At 35.0% G+C, this 23935-nt stretch overlaps 1 protein-coding gene across 3 annotated transcripts in view; it reads right to left on the minus strand.

The window, feature by feature from the left end:
- Nep3 (M13 family metallopeptidase neprilysin 3) overlaps positions 1-23935 on the minus strand; it is a 502574-nt gene that overhangs the window by 191395 nt on the left and 287244 nt on the right. For all 3 annotated transcript variants that reach the window (XM_090407352.1, XM_090407368.1, XM_090407360.1), the window contains 4 exons: positions 20414-20530; positions 10640-10875; positions 5722-5944; positions 2264-2362 (listed from right to left, as the gene is read on the minus strand). In XM_090407352.1, the coding sequence (XP_090263478.1) occupies positions 2264-2362; positions 5722-5944; positions 10640-10875; positions 20414-20530 (675 nt within the window). The remainder of the gene's footprint in view (positions 1-2263; positions 2363-5721; positions 5945-10639; positions 10876-20413; positions 20531-23935) is intronic.

Consider the following 23935-nt stretch of genomic DNA (forward strand, 5'->3'; position numbering starts at 1 on the left):
AGTCGACACACTCATTGAGGGAGGCCCTAACATCATGTCAAGAACAACTATTCGTCTTTCACACAGCATCTATCATACCTCGCCTTAAACTCATTCACGGTCATAGCACCCATAACAGACTCTGGCAGCTTATTCCACTCATTTACCACTCTCCAAGTAAAGAACCTAGCTCTAACACCCCCTGCTAACCACATTCTTGCCTAGCTTCCATGTATGGCCCCTAGTCCTCCCACCACCAGCCCTATTCTCAAAAATATCTTCTGGATTAATCTAATAGAAACCCTTCAGTAATTTGAATGTCTCAATCATATCACCCCTTTTCTGCCTATCAACCAATTTTTGCAACCCACAAATCTTCAATCTGTTCTCATAAGGTTCATTCCACAGACCTGCCACCATCTTGGTCACTTGTCTCTGGATCCTCTCCACCTCCTCCCCATCAAGAAGAAACCCTGGCACCCATATCTGGGCACAGTAGTCCAGATGGGGGTCTTATCAGGGCTCGATATAGAGGAACAATAACTTGGTTGTCTCTGCTCGTTAAAGTATTTTTCAGTAACCAAGTGATTTGATGAGCTGATTTAGCCACTTTTGCAATGTGACCCCCCCCCCCCCTAAATTTCAACTCCCTATCCACCAACACTCCCAAATCCCTGGCCTCATCAATCTCCTGGAGTACGGTTCCACCAATGTGATATACTACTGCTAATCTTTTCACTCCAAAATGCATAACCTTACACTTTGCCACATTAAATTGACATCCATTTTCTTTAGCCCATCCTCCAAACTATCCAAATCATCCTGCAAAATTTTGAAATCCTGCACTCACAATTGCTCTACCCAACTTTGCATCATCAGCAAACAAGTGAACACTTCCTCTCAGGTCCTTTCCTATATCGTTAATGAACAAATTGAAAAGTAGTGGTCCAAGAATAGAACCCTGCAGCACACCACTAGTCACAAGCCGTCTTTTGGACTCCACTCCTGAATAAACCACTCTCCAGCTTATCTACTATGAGGTTATATCTACACGGATTGTTGAAAGTTTATTTTTCACTTGGTTAGACTATAATAAATTTAGTTTAATCCTTTATCCAAGTGTGAGCAAACAAAGCTTTCACCAGAAAGTATCTTGAGGACTGGGGTAAGGTGGTACAACACTGGGAAACTCGTTGCAAAGGTGGAGCAAGCTAACATCACTCCTAACTTCAACAAAATTCAACATCTTTCTCTAAATCCAGAGTAATTTATTAAAAAGGTGGCACACTGTTTGGAAACTCCTATAGGTAGATATGACCTTGCTAATGCTTCTGCCTGGTATCTCCACTTGGGCTCCCACTGAAGAGATCTCAATAAAGGTCGAAACTAGTCTGGATAGTGGCCCTTCCCTTAATGCATAACATTAGACATATCCACAAGGAGATGTGTTTTGCATTATGGGAGATACTGAGATAGGAGTGATGTTAGCTTGCTCCACCTTTGCAATGAGTTTCCCAGTGTTGTACCACCTTACCCCAGTCCTCAAGATACTTTCAGGCACAAACTTTGTTTGCTCACACTTGGATAAAGTATTAAACTAAATTTATTATAGTCTAACGAAGTGAAAAATAAACTTTCAACATCTTTCTCTAAATCCAGAGTAATTTAATAAAAAAGGTGACACACCTTTTGGCAACTCCTATAGGTAAGGATGACCTCGCTATTGCTTATGCCTGGTATCTCCACCTCTGGGCCTGGCTCCCACTGAAGAGACCTCAATAAAGGTCGAAACTAGTCTGGGTAGTGGCCAATCCCTTAATGGATAACATTAGACATATCTGCAAGGAGTTGTGTTTTGCATTATGCGAAATACTGAGATAGGAGTGATGTTAACTTGCTCCACCTTTGCAACGAGTTGCCCGGTGTTGTACCACCTTACCCCAGTCCTGAAGATACTTTCAGGCACAAACTTTGTTTGCTCACACTTGGATAAAGGATTAAACTAAATTTATTACACAGATTGTAAATTGCTGCAATTATCTGGTTTGGGATTTCACCAAACTTTTTTTTTTCTGTTCACATAGTCAAAGGTTTTTGTTTAGTCTATGAAATGCTACATGTGTTGGTTTATTGAATTCTTTCTTTTCGATCACTAATTTCAAAGAAAATTAATCATCTGTTCAGGATCTGACCTAGCAGAATTCATTTGTTCCTCACCTCTTTTATCAATGTAATGACACTAGTGCTAAATTACTAAACTAATATCATTTGATATTTGTCTTACCTTCTCTTTAGCAAGTTTTAGTGTATCGGGATCCATCCACTGAAGTAATGGAAGATTATTTTTAAAAGCTTCTCGTACATCATTTATCATTTGTTCTGCCTAGAAAATTGAATCAACATGTGAAACGTTATGATCATAAAAAAACAACAACAACAACAACAACATAATTTTCTCGACAGAATATTAAACTATTATTGTTACCATCCTAAGATCCCATGGAGTCAAAGACTCATATAGGAGGTTCTTTTTGTCATACACACAACTCATCATACCATGCCTTAAGCATATTAAAATTCTCTGCAGATGTCACACTCTCAAGCAATGCATTCCAATCATTCACAACTCTCCATGCATAAAACCTGCTTCTCACTCCCTTGTTCACACCCTTCTTATACAGCTCCCAGGGGTGACCTCTTGTTCTCCCTCCATCTCCCACCATTTTAGGAAAAACCTCTTCAATGTTAATCCAATAACAATTTCTTACCAACCTGAACATCTCTATCATATCACTCATCTTCTTCCTATCCACTAGACTCGCCAAACTGTATCGTCTCAACCTTTCTTCATATTCAACATTCCAGAGATCAGAAATTATTTTGGTCAGTTGCCTCTGGACCCTCACCAACATCTCTTCATCCTTTTAAAAAGCAGGTGACCAAATTTGTGACAGTAGTCCATATGTGGTCTAATCAGAGCCTTATACAATGGGACCAAAATATCCTTACTTCTACAAGTCAGTGTCCTCTGCATCATTACAGAATTCATTGTGCTGTCCTCACAATTTTGGCAACATGTCCTCTAAATTTTAGATTCTTATCCACCATCACACCAAGATCTGTTATTTCCTCCACCTCCAACAATATATCCACACCAAGAGTAAATTCTACATCCCATCTTTGTTTTCCAAATTTTAAAACCTTACATTGTGCAACATTGAACTGGTATCTCAACTCCCATGTCCATTCAATGAAGCCAAAACATCTGCTCTACTCCTCATAGTTTGTCTCAGCTTTGCATCATCTGCAAACAACTTTATACAAGTTCAAATCTTCTCTAATATCATTAGCATGCAGACCCCCCCCCCCCCGAGGCACACTGCTAGTAACTTTCCTATTCTGGGAAATTGCTCCTCCATACACAATTTATTGATACCTATCAGACAATCAATCTCCAATCCAATGCACCAGTCTAATATTTGATTCCATCCACTAGTTTGACTATCAACTTATCATGTGGTAATCTATCAAAACCTTTTGCAAAGTCTAAGTATGCTATTCTGTATCAATCTCCCACATCCTCCGTCCTCCTGTCATCTTATTGTAATAAGTAAGTAGATTACTAAAACATCCCTTTAGTAAATCTGTGCTGTCCATCAAAGTTAATACCACTGCTGTCAATCCAATTCTGGATCCTGATTCTAACCAGCCTTTCCAACACTTTACCCACAACACCTAACCCACAGATTGGTCTATAATTTGGGTTGATGATCCAAGAGGATGTGAATGCATGTGTAGACAAAAAGGGAAGAGGATAACCTTGGATCTAAGGAAAAATAGTTGGATTTGAAGAAGGTTCTGAGATAGGTAAGGATAGAAATGGCTTGAAGAAGGTATGGAGAAGTCACATATAATAAGAGATAGCAGTGATACTTGTTTTAGATCGAGGAATGAGCTATTATGTTTGTATAGGAATCAGTGGTGGCCAGTGAAATTTTAAGTGGGGGGTGCTGCCTATATAAAATAAAATTTTAAAAAATTCTTTTTTTTTCTAATTAGTAACCAGTTTATTAATAAATAAATCTACAGATTTATTTATTAATAAATTGGTTACTAATTAGGAAAAAAAGAATTTTTTTATTTTATTTCGTATAGGCAGCACCCCCATTTAAAATTTTACCGGCCGCCACTGATAGGAATGCTAAAAGTAAGTATCAGAAACAAGGGAAATGAAATGATTGCACTGACTGGATTTGTTCACCAAAAAACTGTTGGAATAAGTGAGACATAGTTGATGAGGTTGGCATCCTGACAGGGATAGAGATGGAAGGTTGTAATGTTTTTCATGAAGATAGAAAGAGTAAAATGAGAGGTGGAGGGTTATCGATGATAGAAAAGGAGTTATGTCTATATAAGGTAGAGATGCATGGGGGAAAAATAATGCTAGTGGTATTGAGTGAGATAGAGGCGAATAGAATGAAATACTTTGTCAAATGTTAGATCTGGTGATATGGAGGGTAGGTTATGAAATGTATAAGTAAATTAGCCAAGCAAATAGGTGATCATTATGAGTGATTTTAATCATGGAAATATAGTATGAGATGAAGATACAGAAATGGGAAGTAAAGAAAATGAGTTTTTTGAGGTTTTGGGGGACAACTACCTCAGACAGCATGTAAGAGAGGGAAAGGAAGGATTGAGAGTCTTGGATTTGATCATCTCATCAGAGGATGTTATTATAAATGAGGTGTCAAATCTCCCTCCAGTTGGTGAGGGTCACCATGGAGTGATTTCCTGGATGGCTGTGAACTATGTGAGGAAAGTGTATATGTGGAAGCTCAGGAGACAGCTTAGAGTTGCAGCATGGAATGAGGAGTTGGGTGGAAAGGAGATCAATGCTTCTTAGGTGTTAGTTAAGACCTATTAGAAGCAATGTCTAAATGTATTCAAAGGTCAGAAGGTTAAATAAGGTAGGTGTGAGTACAAACACAAGGTGAGGAGGATAACTTGGTTGGTAAAGGTAGCAAAAGTACAATATGAACAGTAGTTAGCTACTGTTCATATTGTAGCCAAAAAAACCCCAAGAAACTAGGAGTTCTTTCGATATGTAGTAAGCAAAAAAAAAAAAAAGAATCATTATGATAGGATGACAATGAATGTGACTGACATTCCATTCAAGCAAGTTCCATTGTATAAGACCTGGTTGGTCACCTGGTTTTCAAAAGGATGAAGAGATATTGCAAAGGATCCAGAGGCTATTGACTAAGTTAGTTTCTGGTCTCTGAAATGTTGAGTATGAAGAAAGGTTGAGATACAATAGGAGAAAGAGGAGTGATATGATAGAGATGCATAATTTGGTAAGGGGCTGTTATAAGATTAACGTTGAAGAGGTTTTTTCCTAAAATGGTGGGAGAACAAGAGGTCGCCCTTGGAAGCTGTATAGGGAGGGTGCAAGCAAGGGAGTGAGAAGCAGGTTTCTTGCATGGAGAATTGTGAATGATTGGAATGCATTGCCTGAGAGTGTGGAGTCTGCAGAGAATTTGAATATATTTAAGGTATGGTGTGATGAGCTGTGTTTATGACAAGGGTCCTCACACAGTGAGTATTCAACTCCACGGAGTCTTGGATTAATAATAATAATAATATAAACAAAAAAGTTGTTTATATAAAATAAACATGTGGGGAGATTTCTTATGGTTTTACCATTGAATACAAAGACTCCAGTAATTTTATTCAACTTACCATTGGTTTGCTTTCTCCATGAAAAACTTCTCTCACAAACATAGCTCCTAAAGCAAATCCTATAACACTATTTGTATCTGAAACACAGTATCTCCAGGGTGATTCTCCTCCTTCAGATCCCACAAGAGCTTTTCTAAGGATTTTAGAAGCTTCTCGAAATGATTTTGAGAGACAAGATGTCAGGGACTGTACTAATGACCATCCAAGGTAATTGCTAAGAATGCTATGTAATACAGAATTACTATTAGTATAATAGCCATAATTATTATATACTAATTATGGCTATTATGTAAGTCACAATTTGGTTTATGCATAAAAATATAATATTTATCTTTATAATTAGCTGTATTTTTGATTTGATATTAAAAATCATGTCTCTTTAGAAATAATAAACAAACTGGTAAAAATATGAAAACAACAACAAAAAATAAATAAATTATTCTTATAATTTCTATTTCAAGAATGAATTAATAAGACTAATCAAATAAGGTCCATTCCTGATATTACTAAGTCTACCATGTTGTGGCTTTATTTATATCACTGTCTGTATACCAGACAATGACTAACATGAAATCAAATAAAATATTGCAACTTTCTCTGGTTAATGGACACAGGTAACTAACCAGTTTTCATTTTAAAAACTAACAATTACTTTCTTACTTGCTACAGCATGAAACAAGTATCTTCTCTAACATTTTTCTGTTATTTACCAAATTCAGCAAACATTTCTTCAATTTATCTGCATAGTTAGTAATCCCAGGTCCTGAAACTACTTCAGTTATTCACCTATACATTTTGAAAGATGTGAAGAGCATGAGTGTGTTTAAAATACAAGATGACATGTATGTTGCTGGTTTAGTAATATTTTCCAAGATGCATCTATTGACACCACAGAGGTTTGCTACTTATAAAATGTTGATGATCAAATCTATCCCAGAAATAGAAAAAGAGTACTAATAAAAGGTGAACATATAGGCTCCTGGACAGAACTCGTTTAAGTAGTGTATACTAAGGAAACTCTAATGCCAAAGATTATACTATCATTAGCTCTCTAGTCAGTTTCAAAACTTTCAAGTTTCTTTCTATGTTTGGCTATAAAATGATGGAACCTTAGTATCCCTCATTTTAATATCTTACTTATGCCAAATTGAAGTGTTTCAGCTTTATACTTTAGTAACTTTTTTTTTTCATGATAATCCTTCTCATAAAGGGTTGCAAACCCTGGTTGGTGAGGGTAGCTAAAGAGAGGTATGAACAGCAGTTAGCTAATGAAGATAAAAAGAATCCTAAGGAGTTCTTTTGATATGTAGCCAGCAAAAGAAAGAATGATTATGTAAGGATGACACTGATAGGAGAAAATGGTATAAAGACAGCTGTTGCAGAATGTGTGGTGGAGATACTTAATGAGCAATTCATAAAGGTCTTTCAATCTTGTAAATGTGACTTCATGGAGAGATTGAGAGCAGTAGATGTTGGGGAGGAGTGACTGACTGTAAGTGAGCAAGAGGTGTATGGAGAGTTGAGTAAACTAGATGTTAATAAGACTGTGGGACTTAATAATATATCACCACATATTCTGAAGTAATGTGCCAGGGAGTTGACACCTGTCTTGATATATTTTTTTAATATGAGTCTTGCACTCGGTCAAGTCCCTAAGGAGCGGAAGGAGGGCAAGATTGTGCCACTTCATAATGGAGGTGATCGAACTCAAGCATCAAACTATAGGCCTATCTGTGTGTCAGGTGTTGTGGGTTGTTGGAGAAGCTTGTAAGAACTAGGATCCAGAGTTGGGTTGACAACAATGGTATTATCTTTGATGGACAGCATGGATTTGCTAAAGGGAGGTCATGTTTTAGTAATCTACTTATTATTACAATAAAGTGACTGCTTCCTTGGACAGAGAAGAAGGATACACAGTTATATTTAGATTTTGCAAAGGCTTTTGATAGAGTACCTCATTGATAGTCAAACTAGAGAAAATGGGGTTGGATATTAAATTAGTGCATTGAATTGGAGACCGGATATCTGATATCACTCCCCCATACAAGTTGTGTATGGGCAAGCGACGTCAAGGAAAAAGGAAAGTCACTAGTGGAGTGCCTCAGGGGGGGCTGTTTTAGGGCCATTACTGTTTAACTTGTATATTAAAGATATAGCTGAAGATTTGGATGGAGATATTCATTGTTTGCAGATGATGCAAAGTCGGGATGAACCATGAAGGGTAGTGAAGATGTTGTAGCCTTACAAAGACTTGAATAAATTGAGTGATTGGGCATGGAAATGGGGATGTGAGTTCAATGTTGCAAAATGTAAGGTTTTAAAATTTGGAAAACAAAGATGGGATGCAGAATTTATGCTTGGTGAGAATATATTGTTAGAGGTAGAGGAAATAAGAGATCTGGGGGTGATAGTGGATAAGGATCTAAAATTTAGGGGACACATCACCAAAATTGTGAAGACAACACAAAAGCTTTTGGGAATGATGCGGAGGACACTGACTTGTCGAAGTGGGAAGATTCTTGTTCCATTGTATAAGGCTTTGATTAGGCCACACATGGACTATTGTTCCCAGATTTGGCCACAGGGTTTTCAGAAGGATGAAGAGATGTTGGAAAGGGTCCAAAGGCGACTGACTAAGGTAGTTTCTGACCTCTGGAATGTCGAGTATGAGGAAAGATTGAGAAGATGTAATTTGCAGAGTCTGGTGGACAAGAGGAAGAGTGGAGATATGATAGAGACCTACAAGTTGTTAAGGGGTTGTTATAGGATCAATGCTGGAGAAGTTCTACAGAAAATAGTGGGAGATCAGGGGAGAACCAGAGGTCATCCCTGGAAACTGTATAAAGAGGGTGTGAGTAGGGGAGTGAGTGGCAGGTTTTTTTTTTTTTTTCAGAGTTGTAAATGAATCAAATGCCTTGCCTGAGAGTTTGGTGCCTGCAAGGAGTTTGAATGTGTTCGAGGCATGATATGATGAGCTGTGTGTGATAAAAGGACCTCCCAGATGAGTCTTTGACTCCATGAAGTCTTGGGGTTATAATAATAATAATAATAAAGGTATAGTTTTACTAAGGTTTAGATAATTGGGCAACTCTACTTGTAATCTACTCAGATACTTTTCCAAGTCATTTCAGATGATGAAAATCATCTACTGACTAAATTTGGTGATATGGTACAATCAAAGCATATGGTGTCACTACTGTTTCTACTTGTCAATATCCTTTGTGGTGTCTATTCAACTTTTGCAACATAACTCCTAAACTTCTTATTTACTATGTTAACTCTTATTACAATGAATTTGTGGAGACTTTTAAATATTTTTTAAATATTTAAAATTATTTAAAAAAATAATTTTAAATAATTTTAAAAAATGGAAGGAGTCAAATTTTATTAGAAGTTTTGACAGAAGGCTTGTTATGTCAAATTTCCTTTAGAACAGCAAGCTCTGAAGTTTCAAGCAGAACTTTTTGGTAGTTTGTTATAAGTGAATTATTACTCTTATTAAATTGATATTTCAATGATCTCACAGTACAACAGCAATCATACATCTCCTTAAATTCAATCATTTACCAAGCACTCACAACTATCTATAGAAACCCAATGTAATTTTCATTTGATATTAAAAGCTTCATGTCTCTTCCACTATTCACCATTTCTCTAGCAAAGAATCTGGTGCTCACATCAGTCTTATAAAATACTTCAGTAACCCATATTTTCTATCCTATTCCCTAAATTTTATAACAAACCCTCAATCAATTCTTATAGGAAGAATTCCACAAATCTATCATTATCTTAGTCACTCATCTCTCAATCCTCTTCACCACTTCCTCATCTCTGCAGGGAACCAAATCTGTGCATAGTAGTAGTCCAGATGTGACAGAAAAGTACTCATCAATATTTGTTAGTGTTGATTTCCTAATCCTAATCGTGTGGTCTCCTCTCTTTGAGAGGGGGGGGATGCAGCTAATTACTAAGGAGATAATTATGAAGCAAGGTGGTTTCCTATTTCCTTCCTTGCCACAAGTACTTATGACCGTAGCCATGTGTGTTCACGGGACCAGTTTGCCCGTTTTGAGGGATGAAAAACCAGAGTTGCTGGGAGAAAAAAACCCTCCACCTCTGTATGAGACCGGTTAACTTACCTTTAGTAGAAAGAGACCAGATAAAGGTTCCTCACATCATGGATGGGAATCAAACCCAGGTCTTTCCAATCAAAGGGCTTCGTCTGTACTGACTGAGCTACGGAGGCTCAAGTGTTGCTTGCAACATCCAGATAATCCGACGCTATTTTTGCAATATACCCTCTGAACTTCAACTCCCTGACTACCATTACTCCCAAAGTCTAATCTCATAAATTTCCCAGTTTAGCTGCATCAGTGCAAAACACAGCGTATAATACTGTAATTTCATCACAAAATGCATCTTACATTTTTTTTTTATACATTATACCTTTGCCACACTGTCAGTCTATTTAAATCCATTAATCTATTAGTTCTTTATAATAATAGTGTTTGCTATAGTGAGAACTCTACTCCAGTCATCAAAAAAAAATGATCCACATGAAAAAAAAAAAAAAAAAAAAGAACAGTCATTTAGATTCTTCTTCCAAAATAAGTAAATTGTACATATAACCAAAAAGCAGTGTATGCATGTGTGCAATATTATAATTAATCATAGTAACAAAAAATGATCTAACAATTTGGCACATTTATGTCAACAACAACATAAAAAAGTTATTCCTGTACTAGCTATTACAGTAAAAGGGATAACATATATACACACATATATAAAACTAAGAATGATGTACAAAAACAAAGACATATTAACTAATTTATTTTTACTAATTTGCCTTTAAAATTAACATGATTTCATAGAATGGCTATTTAATAAATTAAATGTTCATTTATTATGTATTACTTACATCTTGCCCTCATCTGTAGACAAATAGTGTGTAACTAAAGCTGACATATTTTTCAGAAAGTCTGGTGCATATACAACAATCTCCTCTGCATCACTAATTTCTCTATTTACTTGATGAAATGCAGATGTAAAATATCCCTGCCATTTAATAATAGGAGCAATTTCTTGAAGTTTACTAATATTCATTTTGTGATATAAACTTTCATCATCACGTCTCTCGTCTGCAGGCACTGTAATCTGTCCAGAAAATAAAATAAAATTAATTATTAAAAAATTACTACTTTTGAAGTCTAAGAAGGTATTATTTTCTATTATTTTTATGGCTAATATAGCCTACTTTCGTTTAGGAGTGCCCCTTTTTTTTTACAATGTCATTGGCTCTTTACTCAAATTTTAGGGCATTATTGATGTGTTATAAAACTAATATATGAAGAATAATATAGGAGAAAAATTTAGACATACCTTTTTTGGATTTTGTTTGCTGTCTCCTTATCTCAGCGATATGCATTCATCTGCTGTTAAAAGGAAGAGGGTTTTGGGAAAGTGGGGGTAAAGTAATGTGGGGGAATTATTTGAAAAAACCTGAATTTTATTTTATGTATAATAATATCATTATTAAGGGTGGGTGGAGAGTGTTTGGGAGGTGAGGGAAGGTGAGAGAAGAATCTGAAGATAGAAATTATTCTTTGGGGAAGAGGAGGGATTGGTGAGAAAAGTCAGGGGTGGGAGTAACGGGGTATGAGCCATTTCAACAGTGTGTTGTCTTCGGAACACTTGGGGGAAGTGGAGGCTATGTCATGTTGGCTAGGTGTTTCTGCCTTTGGTGTGCTTGTGTGTGTCTCCCATTGGTCGGAGTCATAATTTTTATGTTATGGAGCTTCCAACTCTCAAAGATCATGTATGGTCGGTGGACGTTTATTGAGTTTTCATCACATCAAATTAAAAATAATAACAATAATAATAATAATAGTTTATTTTAGAGTAACATGGGAATTTTCCCAGAAATAATACATATTGTTTTCTAATTATACCAATATTTTCTTGTGATACAAAAAAGTCTTAAAAGCAGAGAGAAGCTATTCTGATGCAGTACTAAACCATGAGGATTAATTATTTTGTTTAAGTATTCTTCTTGAAGAGTTAAAAGTTGTAGTCTTCGAGAAATTCTTCATGGGAGGCTATTCCACATAACTGAGATAGATGGAATGAAATGTGAATGGAAGTAGCAGGTTTGGTAAGTCAGCAATTCAGTTGTACAGGGATATTGAGCAGTTTTTGCTCATGTTATGATGGGTTTAGCAGAAATGGAGAGGGATGATGGAGATGCCTGTTCTGTTGAAAAGTGTCTATGGAAATCTCTAGACGAAACACATAAAGCAAAAAACTGACTGTATGTGAGACAGTGGTTAGAAAGAAGCTGTGAGAGGAAGGGGGTCATCAATTAGCTAAACTATCCTCTTCAGAACAGTGTACAAGAATTTTTAGAGGTCTTAGGTGCACCAACAGATAGCAACAAGATTGTAATTAAAATGCTTGTGTTTAATTTTGATGGATTATCAGCAGTTGAAGAGTTGCTGTTTTATAAATCAATAGAAAGAAGAGCCATAGCACTGAATTGTTCAAAATATTAAACGATTTTATATGCAAGGCAAACATACAGTGGAAAAATTGTGTTGGAATTTGCACTGATGGTGCTCGAGTTATGTCTGGAAGGTTTAAAAGTTTACAAGCCCTTGTGAGGGAAAAATCCCCACAATGTATTGGATGTACTGCATGATTCATAGAGAAGCTCTTGCTGCAAAGGAAATGAGTCCTGGTTTAAACATCTTGTCAACAACAGTTATAACCATGGTGAATTACATAAAACTGAGACCCTTAAAATCAGGACTGTTTTCTGAACTTTGCAAAGACATGGCTGGAGCAGAACGTTCAGCATTACTATTTTACTGTGAGACAAGATGGTTATCACAGGCAAAATGTTTACAACGTGTTTATGAATTAAGAGATGAAATAACAATCTTCTTGGAAGAGGAAAATCATGAAGAAGCAGAGAAGTTTAGAGACCACTTATTTGTGATCAAATTGACTACTTGGTGGACATATTCGAGAAACTAAATATATTAAACCTGCATCTCCAAGAAAAATTACACATATTTTAAAGATGAGTGACAAAGTGATGCTTGTAGGCATAGGTTTCTATGGTTTAGCAGTTCAAAAGAAAGATTCTGGTATTGCGACCACATGTTTATTCAGATAAATAAAAATAAACAAACCCAACAAGTTTCATATGTTGTTTGACTTACATCTTCAGGGTTAAAGGTAACTAAAAGTTTAAATACAAGAAATGAGAAATTACTCAAAATAGTCCATTCTATGATGTTATGGCCGTATATAAATGTTCATTAAATTAAAAAATCCGAATGCAGAATCCGTGCATGCTAAGTTTGAACAATGCTGGATGTTGTCACATTCTGTTGTTCACATTCTTCACATTCACACTGTCCTAGGTCTGACTTAGGTATATTTTTAATCAACGCTGACCAAACTTGGTGTACAATTAGGCTCTGGTTTTTGTTGCATTGTGTTGTAATTCTAAGCATATTTGCAGCTTCTTTAAATTTCCTTGTGAAATAATTTTTTTTAATATAAGACATTCATTTTATGCCAGAGTACAATATGGCTAGTGGAAGTTGTGTGGGATGCTAGGCCTGATTTGTGTTCTCTCTTTTTTTGCACATCTTTTTGGTATTCGTTCATATGAATTTCCCCTGATCTTCCTGTCTGGTCTACGTACCAGATGCCACAGGAACAATGAATTTTATATACACCTGTTTTTTTAAGAGGGTGATGTGGAGGTTTTGGGGGATGTAGAAATCTTGATTTTTTTTTTTTTTTAGCAGAAGAAAAGCAACTTTAATGTTATGTTTGCTTAGTAATTTGGCCAATTTGTCTGTAACATTCTTGATGTATGGTAGCGTGATTGCGTTCTTGAAATCTTGCTTTTGTGAGATGCTTGTGGGAGGTGTGTTGAGGATTTTCTTGATTATATTAGGTTCAAAACCATTTTTTCTGAGGATCTGTGTTAAATAATGTAATGCTTCATTTCTCTTTTTTTCTGTGCTGGAAATATTGTAATCTCTATCCCTCAAGGTTTTTATTAAACTTATTTTTTTCCTGGGGTGGCAGTGTGAGGCCGCATTAAGAAATCTTCCTGTGTTGGTGGGTTTTCTATAAATGGAGAAAGATAATCTATTATATTTTTCATTGATTTCTCTTAGGATATCAAGAAAAGGAAGTTTTTTATTTTCTTCCTGTTCCAAAGTGAATTTTATGTTGTTGTGTAGATTATTAAGATAATCTTTAAAAGTAGTGAGCTCCTGGCCATATGATGAAAATATTGTCTACATAACGAAGCCAAATTTTCGATATTTTATGATAGTTGTTTAATGCATTATTTTCAAAATTTTTCATATATAGGTTAATTAAAGCTGGGGGGGGGGGCATTGCCAGTCCTTTTTTTTTGTTCCCAAAATTTGTCTTGATACATGAAAAACATATTTTTTATGCAATGTTTATATAGTTCTACAATGTCCGGTGGAAAAAGTCTTCAAGGAGATTCACTATTTCATTTCTGGGAACATTTATAAAGAAGCTGACTACATCCAAACTTATAATCCTCTGAGTCATGAACTCAGAGGATTATAACAAAAAAATGAAAATTCTTCTTGAAGATGCTAATACCTATACACCCTTAGACAGAGATCCCACCTGGCGAGCTCACAATAAAACCAATGATCTAATTAAAAATATACCCAATTGGACATTGTAGAACTATATAAACATTACATAAAAAATGTTTTTCGTGTATCAAGACAAATTTTAGGAACAAAAAGAAGGACTGGCAATGGCCTCCCCACTCCCCAGCTTTAGCTAACCTATATATGGACAATTTTGAAAATAATGTATTAAATAATGTATCATAAAAAACCAAAAATTTGGTTTCGTTATGTAGATGATATTTTCATCATATAGCAAGGAACAACAGAGGAACTCACTGCTTTTAAAGATTATCTTAATAATCTACACAACAGCATAAAATTCACTTTGGAACAGGAAGAACATAAAAAACTTCCTTTTCTTGATATCCTAATAGAAATCAATGAAACCAGATGGGAAGATCAGGGGAAATTCGTATGAACGAATACCAAAAAGACATGCAAAAAAAGGAGAGAACACAAATCAGGCCTAGCATCCCACAACTTCCAATAGCCATAATGTACTCTGGCATAAAACAAACATGTCTTATATTGAAAAAAACTATTTCACAAGGAAATTTAAAGAAGCTGCAAATATGTTTAGAATTCCAACACAATGCAACAAAAACCAGGGTCTAATTCTACACCAAGTTTGGTCAGCATTGATAAAAAATATACCAAAGTCACACCTCAGACAGTGTGAATGTAAACAACAGAACGTGACAACATATTGTTCAAACTTAGCATGTACAGATTCTGCATTCGGATTTTTTAATTTAATGAACAGTTAGACGGTCATAACATCATAGAATGGACTATTTTGAGTAATTTCTCATTTCTTGTGTTTAAACTTTTAGTTACCTTTAACCCCTGAAGATGTAAGTCAAACAACATACGAAACTTGTTGGGCTTGTTTATTTTTATTTATCTTAATAAACATGTGGTCGCAATACCAGAATCTTTCTTTTAAAGTGATGCTTTTTGTAAAAACCTAGAGTTATGGAACAAAAAGGTAAAGCAACAAAAATTAGAAATGTTTGCAAATATGGATGAATTTATCAAAACCTACAGGGCAGAAGAGCAACACATCAAAGTTTTATTTGCAACTATTGAAAATCATTTAACAATGTTGATGAAGAATTTTAGAAACTATTTTATAACTGACAACAAATGAAACTTGTTGGGTTTGTTTATTTTTATTTATCTTAATAAACATGTGGTCGCAATACTGGAATCTTTCTTTTGAACTGCTAAACCACAGAAACCTATGCCTACAAGCATCACTTTGTCACTCATCTTTAAGATATGTGTAATTTTTCTTGGAGATGCAGGTTTAATATATTTAGTTTCTCGAATATAATGGCAATGTATGAGTGGGTTAGAAACCCATTTCAAATTACCTCTGAAGGTTTCTCAATTGAAGAAGAGGAACAATTTATAGACTTCACATCAAGCGGTGAAATCAAAAGACTTTCAATCAAAAGATTGCATCTAAATCACTGTTTGAATTTTAGACTGGTTTGATGATGAATTTTTTGCACTAAAGTCAAGAGCTTTCGTACACTTTTGCATTTCCAACATCTTATCTTTGTAAAATCAGGTTTTCTGCAGTGGCTGGCTTAAAAACAAAATATAGATCTCATATTAAATATAGAAAGAGAACTAAGAATGTCAATTTCCAATGTATTACCATCATATGAAAAGCTTTGCTCCACAACACAGGCCAAAGGAAGGGTAATAATTTTAAACCATTGATTTTTAGATTCACTGTTATTATTTAGTTTTAATTAGTTGCTCAGTATATTTTGCAATACTGATATGTTCCCATAAGAGTAACTAGTTTATTCACTACAGTGGATTTTATACATTTTATTATTTTATTTTCAGAGTATATTTTATGTTTTTGTTTTATATTGTTCTAGTGTCAATAAATAGTTTCATTAAATGCTTTTGTTTCAATAAAGTAGTTTTTCAATTTTTCCTTTGATTTCCACTTTCTTTGCTTTCTTCAATCCCCTTTCAGGTATTTCATGTCTCTCAAAGGGGACGTGCCCAATAGGGCGAGAATCACTGCATTATGGGATACATACTAAGGCAAGTGATGTCAAGTCATTAGCCTCTATATACAAGTAACTCAGATATGAATATATTACATGTGCAAAACATTGTTTTGCTTCCTTGGGTAAAGGATTAAAACCAAGTATATAATTTCATGGTATCTTGAATGCATAAGACATACAATCTCTTTTGTCCATCAAATTCACTCCATAAATCCATACACACAAACTGCGCACCCTTTCTCCTATACACTGAATTTAACTCAATTTGTTCCCATCATCATAGAAACAAATTTGCAACTTTACTCTCATGCTCTTATTTTTCATTTGTTCTAGTAATTCATTCATATCCTTTTCCATTCCATGCTTGTCACCTTTCAATGATTCATACATCCCATTGCTATTAACTCTTTGCATTCAAACAGCATCATAAACATCTTCAATCTTTTTTTTAAACATAAATATTTCTATGGTTTAGTAAATCTTCATTTAATTTCCAATATTGAGACCCACATATTTCTAAACATAAAATAGGTTTATTAAAATGAACATTATTATTATTATTATTACCCTAAGACCACATTCAGTCAGAGACTCATCTGGGAGGTCTTTTTCCAATCATTCACAACTCTGCTTCTCACTCCTTTGTCACATTCTCCTTATACAGCTTCCAGGGATGACCGCTAATTCTTCCTTGATCTCCCACTGTTTTCTGTAAAGCCCCTTCAACATTGATCCAACAAGAAACCCTTACTAACCTTTCCTCATATTTGACATAACCCAACAAGTTTCATAAGTCATCAGTCTTACATCATCAGGGGGTATAAGACTTGTGTACTTCAAAACTAGTATATGTCAAAGTAACTAGAAAAAAACATTGTATTAACTCATATGTAAGCATTACAACAATGGTAGTTATTGCTGTCGTGTTCTGTGGCATAACGTCTATCATATCCTAGTTCCGTGGCTGTCAGATTTTTGATGAATGCAGACCAGACTTGGTGTAGACTTAAAAAATTAGTTTTTTTTTTGTGTTGTATGGGGATACTTTTCTGTGGTTTCTTTAAATTTTCTTATAAAATAGTTAGAATCCAATATATGGCATTTCTGTTTCTTTCCAAAGTATTTTGTGGCCTGTACTTGTTGTGTGGAAGGCTAATCCTGATCTGCACTTTTTCAACATCTTTTAACATATAAAAGTATATATATATATATATATATATATATCAGGGGTGAATTCCCCATACTTGCTGTGCAAGCTCATTACTTGAGAAAGAAGTAATATTTATTTGTTAATCTTATTCTTCCACTACGTGTTATTCCGGCTTCCCATGCAGGGTCTGCGTGTTACTTAGATGCAACTTCCTGTTAGTACCACTCCCAACCGACCTGTCACCTAGCCTGCCACTGGGGGGTGATATATTTTTGGCTGTAGTAGCGTATGTTCACAGGGCCGGTTTGCCTGCTTGCAGGATGAAAAATGCCAGATAAACTGGTGGAAAAACCCTACTGCCCGAGCCCAAGACCAGCTAACTTGGCTATGGCTGAGGAAGATCCCCAAATTCCTCCTGTCTTCAACAGGAATCGAACTTGGGACACTCCTTCCCCAGTCATATGGCTGCAAAGTACAAAGCCACTAGATTAACCGCATGGACAATATTTATTTGTTAATAAATGCATGCATTTATAAGCATTCCATTTAGGCTTTTATTTTTGTAATCAGAAGATGTCTTAAGCTTGTGCGGCAATAATTGTTCTTTGCATTGTGTATCGAAGGCCGATGCTTGCTAGTCTAGTCAAAGCTACCTTGGCTTGCTCAGTTGTGGAAGCTTCCAGGTCCTTGCTGCAGCACTGTGATTTCATGCATGCGCACAGCCATTTCCACTTCACGTCATCTTAAACACAGGCCTTACGCAGTCAAAGTAGCTCTAGCTAGTGAGCTTCAGCTAGCCTTTACAAGTGGGCATGTTGCTTGGGAAAATTAAGTTAAAACCAACTTTTTATGATGATATTATTGACCAGTTCATAAAGAAGAACCGTAGGGTAGAATTTGTATTCAAGTAGCTAAATTGAAAAAGGTAGAATGTCATTTGTAAAATAAATGTTGTATTTGTATAATTAAATGTACATAAATTTCTAAATATATAGTTTTAAATGATCAGTAATTCATTATTTTGCTAATCAGACTTCAATCACACCTCACACTCCCTGAATGATAACAAGAGCAAGCGTGAATTTCAAGACCAGCATTGGCCCCTGATATATATATATATATCCAAACTGTCCTGCCTGGTATACATAGCAAATGAATGCCACAAGAGCAATGAAATTTGTATACTCCTGTTTTTTTTTGTTTTTTTTAATAGATGGACGTGGAGGTTTTAATGGATGTAATGTTACAACTTTGTCCATAACATTCTTGATGTAAGGAAATGTAACTGCATTTTTGATATCCTGTTTTATTTGAAGGTGTTGTCAGAGGCATATCAAGAATTTTGTTAATCATCTTTGGTTTGTACCTGTTAAGGATGAGATTATGCCTCAGGTAAAGCAGTTCTTCATTCCTTTTTTTCTGACATACTAGAAATGATGTGTCCCAAAATGTTTGGAATGTCCTCTAATGAACTGGAAGATCACAGAAAATTACCATTTCTTGACATCCTTCTTGAAATAGCTGAGGAAGAAAAAAATTATCATTTCAGTATATAGAAACCCAACCACAACGAAGATTCTTATATGCTGTTTCACACCACCAACCCTAACAAAAGATAGGCATGATGAAAACATTATGGGGAAGAGCCTATAACATTTCCAATACATCAGAAAGCAAAAAAAAAAGGAATTGCGTTAGCTGAAGCATACTCTTTCCCTCAATGGGTACAAACTGAGGATTATAAGCAAAATTCTAGATATGCCTCTGACAGTTCATTCAAATAAATAGATATCAAAAATTCAAATGCATTACCTTATCGAGAATGTTTTAGACAAAGTTGCAACATTGCTTTGTGATTATAATGATAAGTGCTTACTTGTCAATATATAAGAATTCAAGATTCTTACATCCACCCATTAAAAAAACCAGTAAATAAAATTCATTGTTCTTGTTGCATTTGCCATGTAGGATAGATGGGAGAGTCAGGAGAGAGATATGCAGTAAAAGTCTGAATAGTAATACATTGAAAAAAAAAAAAAAATCACAGATCAGGATTAGCCTTCCACACAACAAGTACAGGGGCCACCAAATAGTTTGGAAAGAAACAGAAATGCCATATATTGGATTCTAGCTGTTTTATAAGAAAATTTAAAGAAGCCTCAGAAACGATCTGTATACCCACACAACATTGAGAAAACCAAGATTTAATCCTACACCAAATCTGGTCAAGTCTGGTCTGCGCTAATCAAAAATCTAACAGCTATAGAACTGGGATATGATCCACGTTATGCCATGGCAGCAACAATCACCATTGTTGTAATGCTTACATATGAGTTAATACAAAGAGTTTTTTTTAGTTACTTTGACATATACTAGTTTTGAAGTTCTGATAACATCTGATGTTTGTATTTTTTGTCTAGTTGTTTTACACAAGTTTTGTACCTTCTGATGATGTGAGTCTGACGACTTATAAAACTTTACGGGTTATATTGTTCATTTTAATAAACTTGTTTTATGTTTAGAAATGTGTTTTGAATGTTAACATTTTGACATATACTAGTTTTGAAGTTCTGATAACATCTGATGTTTGTATTTTTTGTCTAGTTGTTTTACACAAGTTTTGTACCTTCTGATGATGTGAGTCTGACGACTTATAAAACTTTACAGGTTATATTGTTCATTTTAATAAACTTGTTTTATGTTTAGAAACGTGATCTCATTACCAGAAATTAAATGATGAATGTTTAATCTTTACCCAAGAAACAAATACAATATGCTTAAGATTAATTACAATTAACATTATCACATACATTAGCTAACTGTTTTTCAAACTCAATGACATTTTCCATTTGCCTAAGAGTTTCATTTTCTTCTCCTCCAAGCAGTACTCCTACTTTTGTCATATATGATAAATATGCATTCAGTACCTGAAAAATAAAGAATATATATATATATATATATATATATATTAAAGAAATTTAAGTTAATATTAACTTCAGATAATTAAATTATTAATACATTCATGCTGGACTGTCACAACAAACAGAACAAAGATACACCCCAAGCTGATCATGTTAATATTAGTCAACTACACTAAAAAAAAAAAAAAAAAAAAATATATATATATATTGCTATTCTCTAGTTTAAATGAAATATTTAAGAAAAAAACATGAAATACAATCATGCTTTTAACATTCAAAAATTATATTTTAGGCAGAAATATTTGCATACAAGTAATGTACAATAAAAAATGATTAATAATAACTAGATATCTGGGCACATACAATTTTTTAAAACAATAATAAAGCATATAAATTCATCATCATCAAATGCCTGATATGTACTCCCTATGAGATAGTATGATACAACAACATTAAAAGTTTATTATTAGTATCATCTAATCAAAATTTTTCCTCCATATTAGTCGGTTATTTGTCAGAACACCAATATTGTTAGATTTTATATTTTGGTCATCTAAAGAAGTGTTTCCCAAAGTTATGGATGTCAAGGCCCCTTTGGAAAAACTAAAATATTTCACAGCCCCCATCAAAAAAAAAAAAAATCGTAATACAGACATATATTATTATAATATTTATTGTATTTATATTCAATACAAAACATACACAGCGAATATTGCAAAAATCAATTGCCAATATTACATTTTTAGCATTGTACATATACATTTGACATGGAACACAGTCTTAAAACATTTGTTTTCATTATTTCACAGCCCCTCAACAAAAATAACGGCTCCCAAGGGGGCTGCGGCCCACAGTTTGGGAAGTGCTGATCTAAATCTAACTGCATCACTATCCACCTAGCTGTTAGTCTTCTAATGAGTACTTTTCTTGCCATATTGGATTAAACGGGCTGTTTTGCTACTCTTTCCCTCTCCCATTCTGTTTAAGTAACATACCACATTAGATTATATTAGATTAGCCTTTGCTCACACATTCTTGAATTCTAACAATGTTGGAAGGATTCTTCCTAATATGTTCACTTTGAATAAATTGCTGCCATTGATACCATTTGTTCACTCCCTTAATTTTTTAAAATCACTTTTCTTTTTAAAGTTTTATTCCATGGATGAGAGAACTTTAACATAACACATACATTAGTCTTGTGTGTGTGTGTGTTGGGGGGGGGGGGGGAGTGGTTAAGGAGAAAGAAGAAATGTATTAACATGTTTATTGAAAAGCTGATGAATGATAGTAATCATTAGGTAAAACAGTATATGAAGGCTGGTTCAATATGTTTGTGGAGAAACCATTGATGGATATTGACTGCTGGCTGCTCCTGTTCTTAAAATGATTAGAGGAAAATTAAGTAATGGTAATGGCTGCTTTGGTAGAGCATAATTCATGAAAGTGCCTATAAAAAAATGAATATTTCAGAAATAGAGCATCTATGAGAAAGTGACTGGAGGGAGCTATGAAAGAAGAGGTCACTTATTAGGTAGACTGCCATATTCTATAAACAATCAAGAATTCATAAGGTGATTTTGGGCATATCACTCCAAATGTATTTATAAAGTATTAGGAATTAAGTAGGAGATAAGTACAAGGTCTTACCTAAAAGTTCAGAGAATTTGATCAAGGACGGATGAGCATTTGTTGATGACAATGAACATTCTGGATAACTGTCGATAAGCAGAAACTAGGACCTGCCCTAACTCCTACTTGACACCATTTCCTTCAAAGTAGTGTCCTTGGGTAGTAATTTGGTTTTTTAGAGATCCATGATTCCATGCATCCCTGGAAATCATCAAGTGTGACTGTGTTGAAGCAGCTCCTGTGATTTTGCCTGGATCTCATCAATCATGCCAAAACAGTGCTCTTTCAGCAGAAATTTCATCTTGGGGGGGGGGGGGATTTGCTGAGGGCAATACCAGGCAAATAGGTGCATGGGAAATGAATGTTATGTTTATGGAAGCCAGAAGAAACTGTCAAACAAGTTGAAAGTTTATTTTTCACTTGGTCAGACTATAATAAATTTAGTTTAATCCTTTATCCAAGTGTATGCAAACAAAGTTTGTGCCTGAAAGTATCTTCAGGACTGGGGTAAAGTGGTACAACACCGGGAGACTCCTTGCAAAGGTGGAGCAAGCTACCAACACTTCTATCTCAGTATCTCCCATAATGCAAAACACATCTCCTTGTGGATATGTATAATGTTTGTCAAACAAGTGATGTGTGGTGGGAGCATTGTCACGGTACAGAACCCAGTCGTTTTTAGTAGATAGTTCACTTACGATCCACAAGGATAGCCTTGTGCACTTTTGTGATATTCTCTAGTATTGTGCATGTTGATGATCATCCAGAATGTTCAGTGTCAATGGACGCTCATCCATTTCTGAAGTGTTTGTACCACAAAAAAGTTGTGCTTTGGCTCATAGGATTATCACCAAATACTTCCATAAACATAAATTAAAGATGCCAAAAAATTATATTCTTGATTTAATCCTTTATCCAAGTGTAAGCAGACAAAAGTCTGTGTGTGAAGTAACTTCACAAATGAGCAACTTATATATAGAAGCTAATGACCTCACATTATTTGCCTTATTATCCCACAATACAGAGCACATATCCTTACAGACAAGTATAATTCTATAGCAAGCAGTAGCAAGCACGCTATTTCGATGCTCCCATATTTTAAGTTGCAAAGTAGATTTTTTCTTGTGAATTAAAATTTAAAATGTATCAGTGAATTTCGTTCTTCAAGCCAAACATATTGACGTAAAAACTGTAAGTATCTGTTACGTAGTAAGTAAATTATAAGTATTCAAAGTTCGAAGTATAATTTGGTCAACTATGCAAGAATAGAACAAAGGAAGTCGCCATAGTAGCAGTTACAGCAAGATCGTCAAAACAAGAAATATGAAGTGCTACAAATTCCAGGAAGATTTAACAGGGGAAGAAAGCCACATGAAATGCAGAAACTGCCAGAGAAACATGCATTTTCTATGTTCAGGATTGTCTGAGGCCAGTTGGCAGTGAAAATCAAACATCCTTGGACAGAGGAGAAGGATACACAGTTTCGCACCCCCATACACAACTTGTTGATAGGTATCAACAAGTTGTGTATGGGGGTGCGAAATCCAGGAAAAGGAAAGTCACTAGTGGAGTGCCTCAGGGGTCTGTTTTAGGGCCATTACTGTTTAACTTGTATATTAATGATATTGGCGAAGATTTGGATGGAGATATTCAGTTGTTTGCAGATGATGCAAAGCTGGGACGAACCATAAAGAGTAGTGAAGATATTGTGGCCTTGCAAGAAGACTTGAATAAATTGAGTGATTGGGCAAGCAAATGGGGATGTGAGTTCAATGTTGC

This window comes from Typopeltis vanoorti, chromosome 2, assembly GCF_054136105.1.
Source record: "Typopeltis vanoorti isolate ZY-2024b chromosome 2, IOZ_Tvanoo_1.0, whole genome shotgun sequence".
Lineage (NCBI taxonomy): Eukaryota > Metazoa > Arthropoda > Arachnida > Uropygi > Thelyphonidae > Typopeltis > Typopeltis vanoorti.